The sequence below is a fragment of the Natrix helvetica genome (assembly GCF_964273705.1).
Source record: "Natrix helvetica genome assembly, chromosome: 2".
In the NCBI taxonomy this organism is placed as follows: domain Eukaryota; kingdom Metazoa; phylum Chordata; class Lepidosauria; order Squamata; family Natricidae; genus Natrix; species Natrix helvetica.
In genome coordinates this window covers 157,898,365-157,918,346 of record NC_138552.1, presented here as the reverse complement: position 1 = coordinate 157,918,346, position 19,982 = coordinate 157,898,365, and the positions used below count along the sequence as shown (strand labels likewise).

The 19,982-nt window shown below is 40.8% G+C and overlaps 1 protein-coding gene across 3 annotated transcripts in view; it reads right to left on the bottom strand.

Moving 5' to 3' along the window:
• The window catches only part of ARHGEF10 (Rho guanine nucleotide exchange factor 10), a 108,281-nt gene that overhangs the window by 40,944 nt on the left and 47,355 nt on the right, over positions 1–19,982 (bottom strand). For all 3 annotated transcript variants that reach the window (XM_081944670.1, XM_081944669.1, XM_081944671.1), the window contains exons 14-18: positions 18,418–18,534; positions 17,870–17,962; positions 10,777–10,947; positions 8,096–8,241; positions 3,046–3,218 (exon numbers count right to left, since the gene is read on the bottom strand). In XM_081944670.1, the coding sequence (XP_081800796.1) occupies positions 3,046–3,218; positions 8,096–8,241; positions 10,777–10,947; positions 17,870–17,962; positions 18,418–18,534 (700 nt within the window). The remainder of the gene's footprint in view (positions 1–3,045; positions 3,219–8,095; positions 8,242–10,776; positions 10,948–17,869; positions 17,963–18,417; positions 18,535–19,982) is intronic.

Genomic DNA, 19,982 nt, shown 5'->3' with positions numbered 1-19,982 from the left:
TGGTTGGGTCATTCTGTGAGTTAAAGTCCACAGATGTTAAAGTTTAAGAAAAATTGCTCCGACCTTTTACCTTGGCAGGTTCTAAAGAAGAATTTAGCATTCCTTTTTTCAAATGGCTTTGCAGAGAAGCATACTTCTAAGGTAGTCCAAACAGCATCATAAAGTGATTAGCAAATTGTTATTGGTGGTAAGGCAGTTTTCGTATCTTTTCCTTCATTGTAATGTCACATAGTATGGTATAAAACTGCAACCCACACAGTTGCATAATTTCAACAATAGCTAAATTGTACAGTGTGCCCCGACCACCATGTTTCATTTAATTTGGATATTGATCAGACAAGATTTTTATTTTTTTTATCTTTAGCTTGTCTTTATTTAACCATTGTGTGCTTTTCTCTTTCTCTTCTCCATGATTCCATTTTGTGTCTGAAAAGCACCTATTCTTGTCACCACTATGAAATAAAACCAAAAAAAGCTACACAAAGAAGAGATAATGAACAAGAATGTGAACAATACGTTTATAGAAAACAGTGCCTTCTAGCTGAATTAGTAGTACAGTTTAACCATTCTTAGCCAATTTGGTTACGATAGCTTGGGAAATTTTCTAATCTTAGCATCCAAAGACCACCAGGATGGAAAATCTGGAATAAACAATGCAGACAGGAGCTGTGCTCAGTTCTAGACCGAATTGGAAAAGACAGACAGGACTATATTGTTTCGGGGGGGGGGGGTGTCTTAAAAAAACTTTGCATGTTTTTTATATTATTTACGCTACTTCAAGAGTACCACTGTATGCAATGCAAAAAGAAAATTCTCCTTCAACTTGAGATCCACTGTTGAAAGACTACAGGCATGTAGTTTTCTTGCCAGCACTACGGAAATGGTTAGCTACTGGCTTCTTCTGAGATGGTTTGTTTCTCAGTGTAATTTACAATCCTGGAAATTTCCCATCTAAATACTAACTGGCAGCAATCCTGATTAGCTTCTGAGTATAAGCTAGGTAAAAAACAAGTGCTGCCACCTGCTGAAACATTAATGTAATTACCAAATTAAGCTTAATAATTCAACGAATAACTTTTTCACTAACCCTTTACCAAAAATCAACCCAGACTAAACAGCTTCTTGCATTGTTGGTTTTTTTTTATTCTGGCAGCTTTCTAACAAGGATCAAGAAGGATCATCCTTCAGCTATACAGTAAAACCAATTTTGTAATAAAAGTAGAATTTTCTTTTTATTGTGGGAAACAGGGTACCAGAAGATCTTCCCCTACCTGTCCTTTATAGATTTAATGTTTTAAAAATAAAAAAATTGGGAAACTGTTACATAGGTTTAGAGCAGTGGTGGATTGCAGGCGGTACGCTCCAGTACGTACCGGAGCCTGCCCGGAGCACCGGATACCGTTCCGGTACGGTGTTCCAGAGGGCCCACCCGCCTGTCTGAGCTCCTTACCACTCTTTTAAATCTTTGGTGCTTCTGCGCATGTGCGCGGCGTGTACAGCGCCTGCGCGATGCTCCGCTGAGCAGCTGGAGCGTTGTGGAGGCTTGCGGAGGCCGTAAGACGCATGCGTGCACTGTGCGTGCACATCCATGTGGATGACGCTGGGCCTGTTCCAAATGTACTTTGTTGGAACGGGATCCAGAACCCACCACTGGTTTGGAGATACAAAGGATGCAGATTAAGTGGATCCATTTCAATATGGGGAATACTCCAAATTCCACTGGATAATCCTGATTAATATGCAACGGCTACTGAAAGCAGAAGCTTAAGGGACACGCTCTAGTTGTAAGCTTCTTGTGTGAACGATGAAACTCAAACACAAAAAGAAAAATCACTAAACCAGATGCCCAGCACAATATGTACTATAGGTAGTCCTCGATTTACAACCATTTGTTTAGTGACCGTTTGAAGTAACAACAGTGCTGAAAAAAACGACTTATGACTGTTTTTCACAACTATGACCATTGCAACATCCCCATGTTCATGTGATCAAAATTCAGATGCTTGGCAACTGGCATGTACTTATGATGGTTGCAGTGTCTCGGGGTAATATGATCACCATATTGCAAGATTTTGACAAGGAAAATGAATGGGGAAGCCAGATTCACTTATCAAACATACTAGCCTAACAACCGTAGTGACTCACTTAACAACTCTGGCAAGAAAGGTCATAAAATGGGACAAAACTCACTTAAGTGTCCCAGAAATTTTCGACTCAATTGTAGTCATAAGTTGAGGACTACCTGTACTGATATAAAATACATGCATGCCAGTCTCATAAATCCTTCAGATGCTTTCTGTATACAAGTAGTCCTCGATGTACGACCAGAATTGAGCCCAAAATTTTTGTTGCTAAGTGAGACATTTGGTAAGTGAATCTTGCCCCATTTTATCGCCTTTCCTGCCAAAGTGGTTAGCTGAATCACTGCAGTTAAGTTAGTAACACTGTTGTTAAGTGAATCTGGCTTCCCCATTGACTTCGCTTGTCAGAAGGTTGCAAAAGGTGGTCACATGACCCCGGGACATTACAAGCGTCATAAATGTGAGTCAGTTGCCTGAGTTTTGATCAGGTGACCATGGGGATGATGCAGTGGTCGTATAAAAAATGGCCATCGGTTACTTTTTTCAGTGCCACTGTTAACTTTGAATGGTCACTAAATGAACTGTTGTAAGTTGAGGACCACCTATATTAACATTTAAAAAAAACCTAATGTAAAAGTCTTTGTAAGCATTTCAAGCCCATGCACAGTAAAGAAGTACCCCGTTTCCCTGAAAATAACACCTCCCTGGATAATAAGCCCAATTGGGCCTTTGAGCGCATGTGTTAAAATAAGCCCTCCCCTGAAAATAAGCCCTCCCTGAAAATATCGCAACACAGCAGCAGCCATGAGGTGGCCACGCTCACCGCCTCCTGCACCTCAAAAATAATAAGACCTCCCCAAAAATAAGGCCAAGGGCTTATTTCAGGGGTCAAAAGAAAATAAGTCTCTGTCTTATTTTCGGGGAAACATGATGCATTCATAAATAATAACCAGCTGGGACTTACTTGGCTTGGCGTTGGTAACCATGATCTCAGAAGATGACTGCAAAGGGAATCTGCAGTTCTCACCTTGGCCATCATTACTTCCATATTCTATGACGTCGACATGCCCAAGTGGCACACTCCATTTCAATAAGTATCTCTGGCCACTTACAACACCACTATTTTCATGGGAAGAGCTGAAAAAGGCCACAAAAATGATGACAAGAGGTTATTTTTTTCCTTATATTTTCAGACTTTTTTTTTAATCTTTTCATATTCAAATCTCCCGGGGGGAATAACTTTTGGCTCTGTTTCTACAAGTACTTCCCAAAGAAAAAGCCCCACTGAGCAAAAATGGATTTAGAGATACTGCTATCTTATTTTGTTTCTTGGCAATAACAAAAACCACAAGGTAAATTGCAGATGTCATGAAGATTTTTCTCATTTTTAAAACCAAAGTAAACTTCCTGCAAATGTTCTACTACATTACTTTTTTTGTTAATGAGCACAAATTTCCAGGGGGAAAAAATTGGGGATTTCTTTCTAAAATGAAGTACAAAATGTTACCATCAAAAAGGAAAAGGCCACATTTAGTTCCCATTGTTCCACAGGACACTGCATTTTGAGGAAACACATTGGTCTTGAACACAGATGGGCTATGCAAAGCCTAAAAACATCAATATATGTGTGTGCAATTTTCCCAGATCACACAAAGCATGCAAGGAAGTGAGAGGAGAGTGTTAATTGAGTGGGTTAAAAACAGAAGCAGAAAAGTCTTCCAAAAATGCAACAGGGCAAACAGCAAAAGGAGAACTGGACTCCTGGTGATAATTAATAATATGACTAATAATGACTCATTATGTTTATTGTAATAGACTTTAAAAAAACATATTTATTTTCATTTAACAACAAGAATAAAATACAAAATAGAAAAACAAACACCCAACACCAACAATGGGGAAAAAAGAAAAATAGCAATAACAATAGCACTTAAGACTTATATACCACTTCACAGTGCTTTAGAGTCCTCTCTAAGCAGTTTACAGAATAGTTCTATTACCCCCAATGATCTGGGCCCTCATTTTACCCACCTCGAAAGGATGGAAGGCTGAGTCAACCTTGAGCCAGTCAGGGTTGAATTCCTGGCTGTGAGAATTCAAAGTTAGCCCGCAAAACTGCATTTTAACCACTGAGCAACATGGCTTTTGTACACAAAAAGTTGTGTGCACAAGAAAACCCCCAAATGTCTAATCTAACATGGGACATAAAGAATCCAATTCTGCAATGGATGCTGAAAAACAGATAAAGAAACTATTCCAGAGAAATTTTACCCTGGCAAGGCCTGTTTACTTGACGACAGTGGAGCCAAAGTACATATTCAGTTGCCATAGGAATGCTGCTGGATAAGAGCTTCCGTGTAGCAAAAGATCTACTCAGCCTGCATTTGCAGATATATCCCACCCACATAATTACATGAGGCTATGAAATGTAGAACAAGGCATTTCACAGGAGGGATGCAACATGCAGCAGATATGTAGGACTGTTATAAGATCCCGTCCGTAGGGAGAGCTCTTTCAAACCTACCACAGTGGATACTGAGGGTTGGTGGTATTAGAGCAGGTGATAATTTTATCAGAGAGATCTTTCACTCAGGCATTGGTTCCCAAAGCAAAATGAGAAACAGCAACCCTGTATTTGCATGCATTATATCTGACAGTTTCAACCAAAACTGTGGATTTTTAAATTTGTGCTTTTCTCATAATTGGCATAGATGAGGGGCCTCCACATTCTTCAGTTCATCCATCCCTTCATAAAGTTTCAGACTGTTCATCAACTCCCAAGCATGTATTATATGAAGTTTAATAAATGCTACTTTAACTAATTGTGTGATGAATAACAATAATAACAACAACAACCCTCTTCTCCTGGTTGCATCTACCCAACCTACCAGAGAGGGGAAGCAAGGAACGTGACGGGTCCTCTCTCCTAAGGAGGTACATCTACTGGGACCAAGAAGAAGGGCCTTCTCTGGGGTGGCTCCCTCCCTGTGGAACATAATCCCCGCAGAAATAAGGCTGCCCCCCCCCCCCAAACACACTTTGACACTCTTTCACAAGGTCCTAAAGACCTGGTTTTGTCCAGGGAACCCAGAGTAGGATGGAGCCCATCAAGTGACTTATTTAACTGTTGTTGACAGGGGAGTGGGGATTATTGCTTTTTATTCTTTTACATTAGGTTTTTATGTTTGTGAGCAACCTGGTGTCACTGACAATATGTTGGACAACCATATCAATTTTCTTCAATAAAATTAAAATAAACATTGACACCTTTTAATCCTTGTGGTTCAATATATGACCTCTTTAGGAGACTGTGGCCTAGACCTTATTTCTTGCTTCTATAAAAGCAATAGCAATAGCAGTTAAGCCTTACATACTGCTCCATAGTGCTTCTTCAGCACTCTCTGAGAGATTTACAGAGCCAGCCTATTGCCCCCAACAATCTGTGTCTTCATTTTACCAACCTCGGAAGGATGGAAGGCTGAGTCAACCTTGAGCTGCTCTGGATTGAACTCCTGGCTGTGGGCAGAGTGAGCCTGTAACACTGCACTCTAACCACTGTGCCACGACAGCTCATTTTTATATTTTAAATAAAGAGGTATTTATATCTGTGAGGATTTTGAGTGCAAAGCAAATAGTTGAAAAGTAAGGGATGTGATCTAACAGGTTTTTGTTTTCGCTCTTTTACTTCCTTCCTTACAAGCATATATTGTGCATTTCCCTTCTTGAAGAAAAATGAAGGGAATGATGTCTGCAAAGATGCACACATATTGCAGCAGTGCAAAAAGTAGCAATCTGACCTGCAAAATATTTGATCGACATTAATCTCACAATTCTAGAGTTGGAGGAGTTCATTGTTTAGAAAAAAAAATACTTTTAAATGAAAAAGGCTTAAAAGACTAGATACAAACACCTTTGCTTTTTGGAGATAAGTTTTTAAGAAGTATAGCGTTCTATCTCCTCAAAATCTGGATATTTCGGATTATTTTCTGAAATACAAAATTTTGCCAGCAATAAGTAGTGGAACACTGTCCTGTGAAATGTTGGATCTTATCTCATCAGGGCCTTCTAATCCTACATGGCTACTGAATTTCATTTGTGTGGACAACTGGGAATTTGGCATTTTTCCTTACTTTTCCTGAGGTTAAGAAATCAATAAAAAGCTTCTAGTTCTTAAATTACCTCTTAACACATCTCACTTCCTCTACACCAGTTTTATTTAATGAGCACCCATCCCATTCTGACCCTTATAGCATCTCCTTTAGCAATGTTATTCCATTTCCTAGTGTGCTGAGCATTTGTTCATTAGGAAATGTAATGATGGGGAGGACAAAAGTGGCTTGCAGTAACAATATAACTTGGGGGGAGAAAGGAAGTCTAATTCAACCTATATTACCTTAATACCACTAGGCAGGAGAAGCAGGGGATCTTAAGGATCCCCTCTCCTAAGGAAGTCTATCTACAAGAAGGGGCTTCTCCGAAGCGGCTCCCTCCATGTGGAACATCATCCCTGCAGAAATAAGGAGGCCCTCACTTTGACACTTTTTCAAAAGGCTTTGTAGACATGGGGTTGCCAGCAGGCCTGGTGACCTCAGGGTCATGTGGACCCCATCAAGTGGTTGGTTTGACTGTTGTCACCGGGAGGGGAGGAGGAGGAGGGTTTATTGGCTTTTCTACTGGGATTCTATTTCTGTAAGTTGCCTGAAGTCACAGTGGGTTGGGCAGCCATATACAATTTCTTAAGAAATAAAATATCTTCATTCCTTCCTTCCAATCCTTGTTTCCAAGAGGTCCATGCAGTGGTGAAATCCTCTGAAGTCTGCAGTGAGTCTGCTACCAAGCATACTGCTCATGCACGCCTGAGACGTGCCCGTGCAGTGCTAAAAAAGGAACATTTTGAAGCCTTCCGAGTCTGCAAAGTTAATTAGAACAGCGGGGGGGGGGGGAATCCACTGTGCCACATAATTTAGATTAGCTAGAAAGCAGGAAATTTGACGATTCTGATCATTGGAAACACCAGTTCGCCTGAACCAGTAGCATTTTTTTCCCCTACCGGTTCAGGCAAACCAATCCGAACGAGTAGCATTTCATCCCTGGGTCCACGTACCCCTTTATATAATATTTTTTGTTCCTTCAATTTAAAAACAACTGACCTCCGCTCCTTCCGTATTAAACTTAAGACCCACCTGTTTCAACTAGCCGGCCTGGCTTAAATTTAGAGCTTCTCCATCTCTTGGGCATTTTTAATTGTTAATTGTTAATTTTAATTTTTAAATTTTAACTGTCATTGGGGTTTTAATTGTCTTAAAGTACTGTAATTTATTTAAGTTCTTTTAATTGCATTTTAACCTCCTCCAATCTGTACATATTTAATTTTTTATTGTATTTTTGTGATATTCTCTATGGACTGTACACCGCCCCGAGTCCCTTCTGGGAGAGGGGGCGGTCTAGAAGCACAAATAAATTGTAAAAAAAAAATTTATTTTCCACCTCCTCCATATTATATTGTTGTGTCTGTTGCTATTGTACGTCGCCCCGAGTCCCTGGGGGGAGAGGGGGCGACTAAGAAGTCAAATTAAATAAATAAATAAATAAATAAATAAATAAATAAATAAATAAATAAATAAATAAATAAATAAATAAAAAATTCCTTATTTGGGGAAGGAGTGGAGAGAGTTAAGTTGCAACTTCTCAACCTTTGATCTCAATGTTTATTAGATTTGTGTGCCACCCATCTCATCTAGATAGCCTACATATATTGCGCATATATCCTATAACTTTGGGCATCTTTGCCCAAAGCCGCAGAGATGAACATGGGATTTTTTTTTTGTGTACAGTATAATGAAATGTGATCTGCCACTAAGTAAGAACCCTGAATTATAACCCATTGTATACATGCAACTGAAAACCACTTAAAATGGACTCTGAGCACACACACAAAAACACACTTTCCTAGTTCATGTATCTTATCTCTTACGCTTTAGCAATTGTTTTATAGCGTGTGACTAGAATCTTACCGAATATGCACAGTAGCACACATGAGAACATCGTTTAACATAAACAGACGCCGTTCTTTGGTTTTCATGATCTCCCCTTTGTCTGTATAAACAGTTTCTAGCATATCATCACTTCGGATCAGGTACCGGCTGCCACTGCTGAGTAACTGAATGATACGAAAAGATTTCATAACATAGTATTTTTACACCTGAACATATTCTGCTTTCAAAATATATGAACCAGCTTATATGAGTCCACATAATTTTGTTAATTTTGTTATGAAATAAAATTCTTCCTTTACAATTTTGTATCTATAGCATCATGATAATCAGGTATCAATCAATCAATCCTTCGTTTCAGTCAGGGGTTAACATAAAATACAATCAAGGGGGAAAAAAAAAATATCCACCCATTTCAATAATAACTCTGGCACTTATAAGAGATTAAAGTTAAGTAAAAGCCTGATTGTTATTATCACCCTATAATATTAAAACTCTGAAATCTGTCTAGATAAATTCTTAATGTTAAGAGTAGGACTACAGACTAAAAGTGGGGGAGGGGGCTCCCCTGAAGGCCCACAAAAAAGATGTAAAAACAGATGAATATTTTTAAAAAAGATGAATTCTCAGTAGGTTTACCTATACCCTGTACCATTAATTATTTGTATGTAAATTTTAATTGCCACCAGGCAAAATCGTATGTAATCAATGGTTCCTTACTTGAGAAGATAAAATCAAGAAGAAAACTTTCATTATGACCTATAGCAATAAAGAATGAATTAAAGTTTCTCAACTACATATATAACACGCATTATAAAAGCACTTTGGGCTACATGGGCAAGGTCATATAAATATGGGGGCGCTGATTAATAGCAATAGCACTTATACAATACACTGCAATAGTAGAGTTGGAAGGGACCTCGGAGGCCTTCTAGTCCAACCCCCTGCCTAGGCAGGAAACCCTATACCGTTCCAGACAAATGGCTATCCAACATCTTCTTAAAGACTTCCAGTGTTGGGGCTTTCACAACTTCTGGAGGCAAGCTGTTCCACTGATTAATTGTTCTAACTGTCAGGAAGTTTCTCCTCAGTTCTAAGTTGCTTCTCTCCTTGATTAGTTTCCACCCATTGCTTCTTGTTCTACCCTCAGGTGCCTTGGAGAATAGTTTGACTCCCTCTTCTTTGTGGCAACCCCTGAGATATTGGAACACTGCTATCATGTCTCCCCTAGTCCTTCTTTCTCTTAAGCTAAACATACCCAGTTCCTGCAACCGTTCTTTATATGTTTTAGTCTCCAGTCCCCTAATCCTCTTTGTTGCTCTTCTCTGCACTCTTTCTAGAGTCTCCGCATCTTTTCTACATCATGGTGACCAAAACTGAATGTAGCATTCCAAGTGTGGCCTTACCAAGGCATTATAAAGTGGCATTAACACTTCACGTGATCTTGATTCTATCCCTCTGTTTATGTAGCCTCATAATTCTTTACAGCACTCTAAGCAGTTTATAGAGCCAGCATTATTGACCTTGGAAGGATAGACAGATGAGTCAACCTTGAGCAGGTCAGGATCAAACTCCTGGCAGTAGGCAGAGTTTGCTGCAATACTGCACTTTAACCACTGATCCACCATGATTCTTAAACCTCCCATTAAGAAATGAGGAGGGTCAAACAACAAACAGACTAAAACTGCCTAGAATTGTTTGTTGCCCCCCCAAAATTGTAATTGGTCAATCAGGAATAATGGGATAACTTCTGATTGGAAAAAACTGGCATACAGATTACTCTCTTCATTCAATAAATTGGTTATGATTCAAGAAAACATGAGTTAATAAATGGTTAGTCTTCAGAATGTCAATGGAGAAGGTGTAAGGAGGATGCTCAGAGCCTTGCACACTTGTCAACTGAGTAAAGCCACTCTTGCACCTTCATCGCATGTTCCTATTTTGGCTCCCTCCTCCCAACTTGGGATAGAAAACCAAATTCAGTACTATCAACATGGCAGCAATTAATGCCCATGAAACAAATGTGACATATTTGTATAAAATACATATTGGGAATTTTTATTTAAGAAAGCCTAAACATTTTAGAAGGGATGTGGTGGCTCAGTGGCGAAGACGCTGAGCTTGTCGATCAGAAAGGTCGGCAGTTTGGCGATTCAAATCCCTAGTGCCGCGTAATGGAGTGAGCGCCCGTTACTTGTCCCAGCTTCTGCAACCCAGCAGTTCGAAAGCATGTAAAAATGCAAGTAGAAAAATAGGGACCACCTTGGTGGAAAGATAACAGCATTCTGTGCATCTTTGGCATTTAGCCATGCCGGCCACATGACCATGGAGACGTCTTTGGACATTGCTGGCTCTTCGGCAACGACTAGCACATATATGCGAGGGGAAACTTTACCTTTCCTTTAAACATTTTAGAATCCATCGGAACTGACAGAGTTGCCTTGCTCCAGGTGTTTCAATTATACACAGTCATTCAGTGGGACCTAGGAATAACACCTCCTCTGTCACCATATCTGCACCAGAGAAAAGGATTCCCTCAGAGAGCTGGTTGGCTTTGATCCTATTGGCCTTTCAGAAGACGTTAAAGACCAGGATGCTTACACAGACATTTGGGCCCAAAGGTGGGCTTGGCCCCTTTCTCTGATTGTTTCGTTTACTGACTGGAAGGGAATGGATTTTCAACCCCAGCATGTGTTACAAACCTTGTTCAGATAACGCTCATTCATGGCTTTGGCTATTTGTTTTATTTCACAGCGCTGATCTGCATCCCTTTTCCTTTCATTTAATTTCTCTGCCAGTGTTTCAAGTTCTGTGAGGGCCATCTGTAGAGGCAGCCTGTCTGGGTGGCCTTTAGTCGTATTCTTCAACATATCCTGGACAGAACAAAAGGAGGGGGGAAAGTTTTGCCATGCTCTGACCCAGCTAATTCAGATTATTTCTTCTTGACTAGTAAAATGAAGTCATTTAAACATATCTGTCCCACAGCTACCATTTCCAAAACTTCAGATGCAATCTTTTTTAGGGTTTGTCTGCTATGTCAAGTGAGAAACACTTACCTAATTTTAGAAAGCATCCTACTATCCAGTTACAAACTCTCTGGGCAATTGTTTCCAACATCAAACTGCTCAAAAGAAATTTAAAAAGGTTTTCCAATGCTGACATGAAATTTGCCCTCTTGTCATTATTTCAAAGCAATGAGAAAGAAGACGTCTTCATCTTCTTTTGCATAGTGACTATTCAAAGTTACAACAGCACTAGAATAGTGATTCATGACCATTTTTCACCCTTATGACTGTTGCAGCATCCCCAGAATCATATGATCAAAATTTGGAAGCTTGGCAGCTGGCATGTATTTCTGACAATTGCAGTATCACATCTGGAGTCATGTGATTTTCTTTATGACCTTCTGACACGCAAAGTCAATGGGGAAGCCAGATTCACTTAACAACTGTCTTGCTTAGCAACAGAAATTTGTGGTCATAGGTTGAGGACTACCTGTGTGACATTCTTTCAAGTCATTTGAAGAATATGATCTCTTTCCCCACAAGCTTAAAGACATCTGGCTAATAAAGGAGAATATTTGTGTTGTGACCAGTCGGCTGCCGGAGTCTGGGTCAGCATCAAGGCAACCTGAGAGCTCCGAGGGGAAAGAGAGAGTGGAACTGGCAGAAAGACACAGAGGGGGACGGGGAGCCTGGGCCACCAGACAGCCCTCGGATGGAGCGTCAACAGCCCCCATATCTGGTGGTGGCTGATGAGGAAGAGGGGGAACAGCTGGGTCCAGGGCCTGATGCACTGACGCTCAGAAGGCAGAGGAGTGGAAATCCGTGGGGCGATCCTTGGGAAGGAAGTGCCACCGGTGCTAGTGAAGCCCCATCTAGGGGGAGAGGGGTTATCATTGTGGGGATAAAAGGCAGGGGGCGCAGATGAATAGATGTGGCAGCAAACTATTCATCTTCCGGGCTTCTTAGCCTGCAGTGAGAGGGAAACTTTTTGCTGGAGCTGCTGGCACTCCTAATACAGGAATCTTTGCATTAACGTCAGAGGGTTTGTTGTGTTTGGGGAGCTGGGTCAGAACAATTTGTAGCTCAGAGTTGAAATGAGGGGTCTTTGGAGCTCTCTGGTTTGGTTGTTTTCTTGCAGATGCTTCATTACCCAAACTAGGTAACAACACAGCACTAATGATGTTACCTAGTTTGAGTAATGAAATATCTGCAAGAAAACAAACAACTAAGAACATCTGCAAGAAAACAACCAAGCTCAGGGAGCACTAAGGATCCCTCAGATATATCGTTCTTTCAATCATTCTTTGAAAGATTTAGTTTCCCAATGTTCCCCATTACTTTTTTCCGACCAAACAAGAATAAATGTTTCCTATAATTTGAAATTAACTAAGGCTGATGCAGCCTAATGCTTCGTTTGCCTTTTTTGCAGCCACATTACACTGCTGGCTTACATATATTCACTTAATTATCATGCCAACCATGCCTAATTAGCTTGATGATCAACATGTTAAGGAATACTTTGTAAAATGATTCACTGCAATCAAGGTACATTATGTTCACAACAGTCCATTAAGGAATTGCCCAGTCAAATCACAAGAAAAGAATAGTCTGACAAGCTTTAATCTTGGCAAATCCATTTCTTATTCCATATTCATTTCAAGGAGCTGAAAATACATCTGTTTATTATCTGTCTAAGGATTTTCCCAGGTACTAACATCAGAACCTTCCCCCTCCCCAAATTTTCGAATGGCATGAACAAAATTTGTCCTTGTCCCGTATTTATTTATTTATTTATTTATTTATTTATTTATTTATTTATTTATTTCTTAGCGCTTATAGACCGCCCCCTCTCCCAAAAGGGACTCGGGGCGGTGTACAGTCCATATCAAAAACATCATAACTATAAAATTTAAACAATTAAAATTATTAAGTGGATAAATACATAAATAAGAGGAGGATAAAAGATATACAGAACTGTATTGCTAAGTAAATAATTTAAAATATACAGAATTTAAAACCCCAATGTCCTATAAAATTAAGCCCCCTAAAAAACCAGTAAGAAATATATATGCCAGGAGGTAGACGTTAAAAATTATGCCAGGCCAGCCAGTCGGAACAGGTGTGTCTTCAGTTTCTGCCGGAAGGAGCGGAAGTCAGTGGTGGTTCTAATGTCGGGGGGGAGGTCATTCCAGAGGGTTGGGCCCATCACAGAGAAGGCCCTACTCCTTGGTGTCGCCCGTTGGCATTGCCTAGTGGACGGCACCAGGAGAAGCCCCTCCCTGTGAGAGCGAATTGGCCGCAGGGATGTGTGTGGGAGGATGCGATCCCGCAGGTAGCTAGGCCCTATGCCATGGAGCACTTTAAAGATGGTGGTCAAAACCTTGAAACGCACCCGAAAGACCACAGGTAGCCAGTGCAGCTCGCGCAGGAGCGGTGTTACATGGGAATACCTGGTACTCCCCATGACTGCCCGCGCGGCTGCGTTCTGGACTAGCTGCAGTCTTCGGGCGCGTCCCAAGGGAAGCCCCATGTAGAGAGCATTACAGTAGTCCAGGCGAGACGTCACCAGTGCATGAGTGACCTTGTGTAGGGCATCCCGGTCCAGAAGGGGGCGCAATTGGCGCACCAGGCGAACCTGGTGGAACGCCCCCCTTGCCACGGCTGCCACATGGTCGTCCATTGACAGCCGGGCATCTAGGAGGACGCCCAAATTGCACGCCCGTTCCACAGGGGGCAGTTGTTCGCCCCCTATGGCCAGCGTTGGAATCAGCTGACTGAACCGAGGTGCCGGTAGCCACAGCCACTCAGTCTTGGAGGGGTTGAGTTTGAGTCTGTTGTCCCCCATCCAGACCCCGACGGCTTCCAAACACCGGGACATCACTTCGACAGCCTCGCTGGGGTGATTTGGGGTTGAAACATACAGCTGAGTATCATCAGCGTACAGATGGTATTCAACCCCAAAACCACGGATGATCTCCCCCAGTGGCTTCACATATGCGTTGAACAGGAGGGGCGAGAGGACCGACCCCTGCGGCACCCCACAAGTGAGTGACCTCAGGGTCGACCTCTGCCCCCCTGTCAACACACATTGCGACCAGTCGGAGAGGTAGGAGCCGAACCACCGTAAAACGGTGCCTCCGACTCCCATCCCCTCCAGCCGGCGCAATAGGATACCATGGTCGATGGTATCAAAAGCCGCTGAGAGGTCTAATAGGACCAGGATAGAGGAACAACCTCTATCTCTGGCCCTCCAGAGATCATCAACCAGCACGACCAAGGCTGTCTCTGTGCTGTGCCCGAGTCGGAAGCCGGACTGGCGTGGGTCTAGATATTCGGATTCGTCAAGGTGTCGTGGAAATTGCTGTGCCACCACATTCTCAACAACCTTCGCTAAAAAGGGGAGGTTGGAGACTGGACGATAATTAGCCAGCTCCATTGGGTCCAGTGAAGGCCTCTTGAGTAAGGGCCTCACCACCGCCTCTTTCAAGGCAGTTGGTAAGGATCCCTCACCCAATGAGGCGTTCACCAGGCCCAGAAGCCAGCCTCGTGTCACCTCCCAGGATGCCAGTACCAGCCAGGAGGGACACGGGTCCATTGAACATGTGGTGGGTCGCAGCCGTCCACGCAACCTGTCCAAATCCTCGGGGGCAACAGAGTCAAACTCCTCCCAGAATGGTCTCACAAGACTCACTGTTGACGGCTCGTCTGGCTCGTAGTTTGCCATTTCATCAGTTATATATTTTCAAAGATAATATCTAGGGGTTTGGCCAGACCAATGGTGGGTTGCAGACGGTATGCCCCGGTACAGGCATACCGGAGCCTGCCCGGAGCATTGGATACTGTTCTGGTACGGTGCTCCCGAGGGCCCACCCGCCCGTCCGAGCTCCTTATCTGTCGTTTAAAGCCTTCGGTGCTTTCACACATGGCGTGTACAGCGCCTGCGCGATGCTCCGAGCAGCTGGAGCATCGCGGAGGCTTGCGGAGGCGTCACTGGCAGGTACGACGCATGCGCGCGCTGCACACATTCATGTGGAGGACCGGTTGCAAAGGGATCCAGAACCCACCACTGGACTAGACTAACCAACTAGTTCACTCACTCATTCAAGATCTTCATTACCAAAGAATGCACTCTAGCTAGTTCTGCAGTTTTAAACTCGTTTGTAACATATTCCTTGATCACGTTTCTATTATTCTAAGGATTCAACTCTGCATCTTCAATCTGCCCTTCGCAATTTCCTGATGAGACATATAGAAGAGACTGAAATAAAACAATTCAGCTTTTGTTTCTCTTTTGAACATGCTTAAGAAGCCTTATAATATATTTTGCATCCTTTGCTAACCTTAGCCCACTCTTCCCTCATACCAGCTCCAAACTATATGTCCATGTTCTCTTTCTGTGACCCAACCTTATTTCCATTCCTTGTGTTCGTTTGTTTTCAGGTCTTCATTAAGCTATTGCTGTTCTTGAGGATTTGTCCTTCTCATTAGAAATGACTGTAATTATGCTTCTAGTGGCTCATTTTTTTAAAAAAGAAATGCCCATCCTTATTGAGTTTAATTTTTTTGGACTTCTCTTTCCATAGCATCCTACTCTTCTCTTTTCTGACAACATAAAAATCTGCTTTCAGGCAACTTCCATTTCTACAACTGAATTTTTCATCAGCAGCGAAGCTGGCACTTTGGTGTAACTGCCAAGAAATGAAAGATTTTAGGGCTCCTTTAATAATAACACTAATCAAAAGTACTAGCAATCTTCATAGTTACACTAGATATATGCTTCATCAATAGGATGTCATTCCAAGGGCCAGAAAAAGTAGAAGACAAAAGGACTGAGATTTTATATTCTTTGTTCAACAGAGTCTGACATTGGTCTAATCTGGCAAGTACACATTACATTACTGCAATTTAATGTGACCGGTATAAATATGTAACTATCTGTATTACCACTGCTTTAATTGTAGCTACTGGACCAGGAGTGTTCTTGCATCCCACTCTTCTTTTCTTACAATTTACAAAAATAACCATAATTTTCATGCAGGTGGCAACAGGGCATAGCATCATTTCTTGACATAGGATTTGGCAGGATATTTTTTTTTTACATGCATAGCATTAAATTGGATCGATATCATCTAACTAGAATAATAAAACAGGTGAATATAATCATTATAGATTATTGGGGTCCCCGGGGAGACGACCACTACTGGAAGTAGCTGATGAGGTAAGAAGACCTCATCCCCGTCTCATTCCTCTCTTATTTCTGGTTTTAAAATCTTAACCTGTGTAGTTTTAATGTTTTAATTATTTTTATACTTGACTTGTAAGGTGCCAGAGTCACCTTAAAGGGGATATGGGCAGTATAAAAATTTAATAAATGAATGAATAAATAAATAGATGTATGAATGAATGAATATGCCTAACATTAAAAAGTAAAACAATTCTTTTTAAAGCTTTCCAACGCTGTTTAAAATAATTTACATTTAAAGCCGCCTACCTGCCAAGAAAATAATTCTACTGCTTAGGACTTAATATTAGAAAGCTCTAGTTCATGCCCATTCCAGCCAACCTCCAAAACAATTGGAGGTTGCCTTGAATCATAAAAACTTTTATATACAGTTAACAGAACTCTGAAGTTAATTTTTGAACAATTGTGCACAATGGGGCAATAGAAAAGAAACAGCAATCAACCTGTTGTATTCTTTACTGTCTGAAGTTACTAAAAACGAACTGGAAACTTAACATAAATTGAGGTAGTTTAATATAATGTCTGCCACATACATGACATAATGAGATTAGTGTGTGGAAAAGCAGAGTAGAACTAATAGATTTGCTTCAAATGAGTGAAGCAACTCTGGATCACAACTCTTATCTAGGTTGACATGGTAAGGGTCTAAGGTAAAACTCAAGCTCTCAAGCTTTAGACAGAATCCTAGTCCTGCTTCCTAAGAAATGGCAAATTACTTGTGTCCATTTTCTCAGATATTTCCCCCTATTTAACACCAGAGGTATCAGTGCTGAGCTTCAGGTAACCCATGATCTTCTAAGTGAAAATGTCAGTTGGTGGACTCTGGTGGAGTACCACAAAGGGGACCTAGGAGCTAAAAATATGATGCACATCACTATTTACAGATTCCGGTCTTCCAAAAAAGGGTTGGAAATGTATAAAAGCTTGGCCAACTAGCCAATCTAGAATCCAAACTAGCCTCCTCAGAAATAGCCCTTGAGGAACAGAATCAAAACTGGTCAATAGATCTGACAATAACAGAATGGTCCATCATTGACAACAGAGAGAACTGTCTCCACACTGTATCCCTATCCTACACTCAAAGTGATATTCATTTTAAAGGAATCCTAAAGTTCCTTTCAATGTTTTATAAGAACACTAGCAAATACATAATATCCAGGAAATTAATGGCTAAGAAGTTGTGACTGTCATATAGAAAGAACAACATGGGTGACTCTAAACAAGAATCCTATGAGCTAACGCAGGGCTGTCAAACTCATGGCCCGTGGGCCAGATGCATCACACACTGGTTATGCCCACAGCCGGTTTAGCGAAGGGAAAAAAGTCCCAATACGTGATGGCACTGTGATGACGTGAGTTTGACATCCCTAAACTAGAAGATACACTTTCAGGTACAACCTAGAAATTAGCCACAGAACTAATTTTCCATGACAAAACAACTAACAATCAGATCCTATTGCCATGCTAGTGATTTAGTCATTATTATTTAGCAAGCAACCAAGGAAGATGGCAAACTCAAGCAATTTTAAGAATTGATACATGACTTGCCTGTAATAGAAGGATGAACTGAGGAAAACGTTGTATGGGCTTCATCATTAAGCCATAAAGAGTGATTCTATCAGGACTAGATTCTTGACATTGCTGTAATAAAAAAGTGGTTTTTATATTAGCCACTGAAATGTTCTCAAGAGAAGCACAGATAAAATGTATGTCTCATATTTTGCCCACTTAATGAGGAGGACTCATTGGAAAAGACCTTGAAGCTAGGAAAGATTGAAGGCAAAAGGATAAGGGGACAGCAGAGGATGAGAAAGTTTGACAGTGTCAGTGACACATTAATTTGGGCAAACTCCAGCAGACAGTGGAGGACTGATGGTCTAGTGTGCAATGGACCATGGGATTGCGAAGAGTCTGATGCAACTTAGTGACTGAACAACAACAACTATATAAACATAAACACATATTCATGAATAGTCTTAAGGCCGAGTTAAACACTGGATGTTCAATATTTGTCAAACGATCAATCTCCCAGATAGTCATGTTTACTCTGATGGTCTACAAACAATCACAAAGCAACCAAAATCCAAAATGCTCACCTTTAAAAATTCAAGGAAGGCAGGTTTTGTAGCACATGTTTTCTTGAGAATCCCCACAGCTGTGCTAAAATTGATTACATACTCACTGTAGGCATCTAGTACCATGGATTTAGAAAACTAAATGACACAATAAAATAAATGCATGTTATCAGTTACTTGCAATATAGAACACATATTTCTAAAAGAGTATTCAAGGTACTCAGCATAAAGTCAAAACCTGTAACTTTTATTTAAAAACATTTGAATAAATGTTTTTGCCACTTTTTAAGGAGCTCTACAAAAGGCTGAGGTTTTACCAAGAAATCTCAGACATGCCAGTTCCATAAAATAATATTGTTTCGGCATTTGCTTTTAAGATTATACCTCATAATTTCAGTGTCAATGATACTATGCCGCTGTGTTGTTAAGAGGACAGCCTGGATAGCCTACAACAGCAATAAATCAAGAAATGTCTGATTAAATCCTGTATCATTTAAGCGAGCCCATCCATCTGATGAAGTGAGCTGCAGTTCATAAAGCCTATAATACAATATGTTAGCCTTAAAACATGATACAATAGGTCTGAGAAATCTAATTCTGATACTTGTTTTATACCTTTGTCACTTTTCACTACAATACTGTAGTGGAAATGAAAGGGAAGAAGAAATCAACTAGATTGGGAAGTTCAAAACAATGGTTCAGAATGCAGCAGAGGTGAATCACTTCCATATCCTTGCCAAGAAAACAAGATGGATGTGGAGGGTTTCGTTTTAAGATTCACAATTAAGTTTTTTCCAACTTGAAAGATATGCAGTGAAGATTAAAATAAAAACGAGAAGCCTAACTTTCTGAACCAATTAGCAATGGAAATATATTTTCAAAAGTATGCAAATATCTCTCATATTAAGAGTTGAGGTGGCTTCTGAGTTTATTTGCCTTTAATTTGAAATTGTTATCTACATTATCAAAGATTTAATAACCAGAAAGCTTTAAGAAATGGAACTTCTGTTAAGATCTTAAAATCGAATGCTTCTTGTTGCTAGGAAACTATTAGCACAAACTCCAAACCGAGTCCATTTAAAAATAGGTTCAGTAAATGCATTATTTCACTGTAGGGATTTTATGGCGTCCTAAATACTGCAAGTGCACACTTAAAACACTTCACTAAGTTTAAACTCTCCCAAACCAAGTGATAGTGATAGCAACTGGGGATGACATTGTTAACATATTTAAATTTAGTAGCCAGAGCAGTGGGCTTGGGCAGTGAGCCAGAACACACAGTTGTGATTGTTAGTTAAAAGACTGCTGATTCCTGCATGAGGCAATTTGAGCTGTGATTGGCTGCTATGGGTGTGGAGGGGGAGTCTTCCTTTTCCCCGCCTTTTTCTTCTTTCTTCGCTATGCGCTCTGTGATTTATCACATCAAGTTCCTGTTTGCCTGACTATCTTGTTTGGTGCATATACCGATATAAAATATATTTATTTATATAAAACTACAAGTTCATGTCAAGCGTCTCTGGCTCCATTTGGACCCCTGCTGCACAATTCCCCGACAAGCATTTTATTAACTTTGTTTTCTTCGCAGT